The sequence below is a fragment of the Amphimedon queenslandica genome, unplaced genomic scaffold (genome assembly GCF_000090795.2).
Source record: "Amphimedon queenslandica unplaced genomic scaffold, v1.1 AMPQUscaffold_4724_Cont23299, whole genome shotgun sequence".
In the NCBI taxonomy this organism is placed as follows: domain Eukaryota; kingdom Metazoa; phylum Porifera; class Demospongiae; order Haplosclerida; family Niphatidae; genus Amphimedon; species Amphimedon queenslandica.
The window spans coordinates 1-845 of NW_003554966.1; the positions used below are offsets into that span (position 1 = coordinate 1).

Here is an 845-nt window from a genome sequence, read left to right on the forward strand (position 1 = left end):
GGCTGACAATAGATCATTGCATTTGGTTAGCTATTCTTCATCTAGTGACAGCTCAGGCAGTGAAGAAACTCCACCAGTAATTAAGAAATATAAAGAAAAGTACCCAGGAATCAATCAATTATTATTATTTTGTATTATTAATTATTTTTACTAGTTCTTCCAAACCTTTAGAGTTACCTGGTGCCATTGCTAACATGTTCAGTGAAGGTTTAATTCATATTGCTAGTATATACTGGATACATCACATGATATAGGTGATCATATTGATGTAGCTGAAGATCATGATGGAAGGAAAAGATCATTTGCTCACGTTAGAGGGAATTGGCCTACATACGTATACATACCAAGTTAGAATATTAATAATAATGAAATTTAGTTTATGTCAAGGTAGTATCAATTTTTAATATTTTTAACTGATGATTCTTGTTACTATTTTTAGTTACATTTTCTGATGGGTTCAACAATGTAATAGAGTCTTTCTTAAAGAAGTCTTTACAAGATGTGATACCGTTCCAGTCTGAACTACATCTCAGTCTCTCACGTACTGTACCAATACAGTATCACTGGATACAACCACTCACTGCATCTCTGATGGAATCAATCACCAATAATCATAAAAGGTTTGTTAAAATAATATTAATCATTGAAATTAAAACAAAAATCAGCAAAAAGTTAGAAATAATCATAATCAGCAATCAAAAAAGTTATATTATAAACTAAAGATCAGCATTAATAAAATAAATTTAAGTCTGAGCAGCAAGAAAAGACTAATTTGACAAAGCATAGTTTATGTAGCAACAGATGTCAGTATACTTAATACAATACCAAAAGCTCCAATTAATATT

The 845-nt window shown here is 30.1% G+C and overlaps 1 protein-coding gene across 1 annotated transcript; it reads left to right on the forward strand.

Moving 5' to 3' along the window:
• Positions 1 to 8: 8 nt before the first annotated feature.
• Positions 9 to 624, forward strand: LOC109592569 (U6 snRNA phosphodiesterase-like; the record flags this gene model as incomplete). Its single annotated transcript, XM_020007992.1, has 4 exons — positions 9 to 99; positions 155 to 207; positions 255 to 347; positions 440 to 624. Coding segments are annotated over exons 2-4 (291 nt in total), but the record flags the coding sequence as incomplete, so codon positions are not given.
• Positions 625 to 845: the final 221 nt, after the last annotated feature.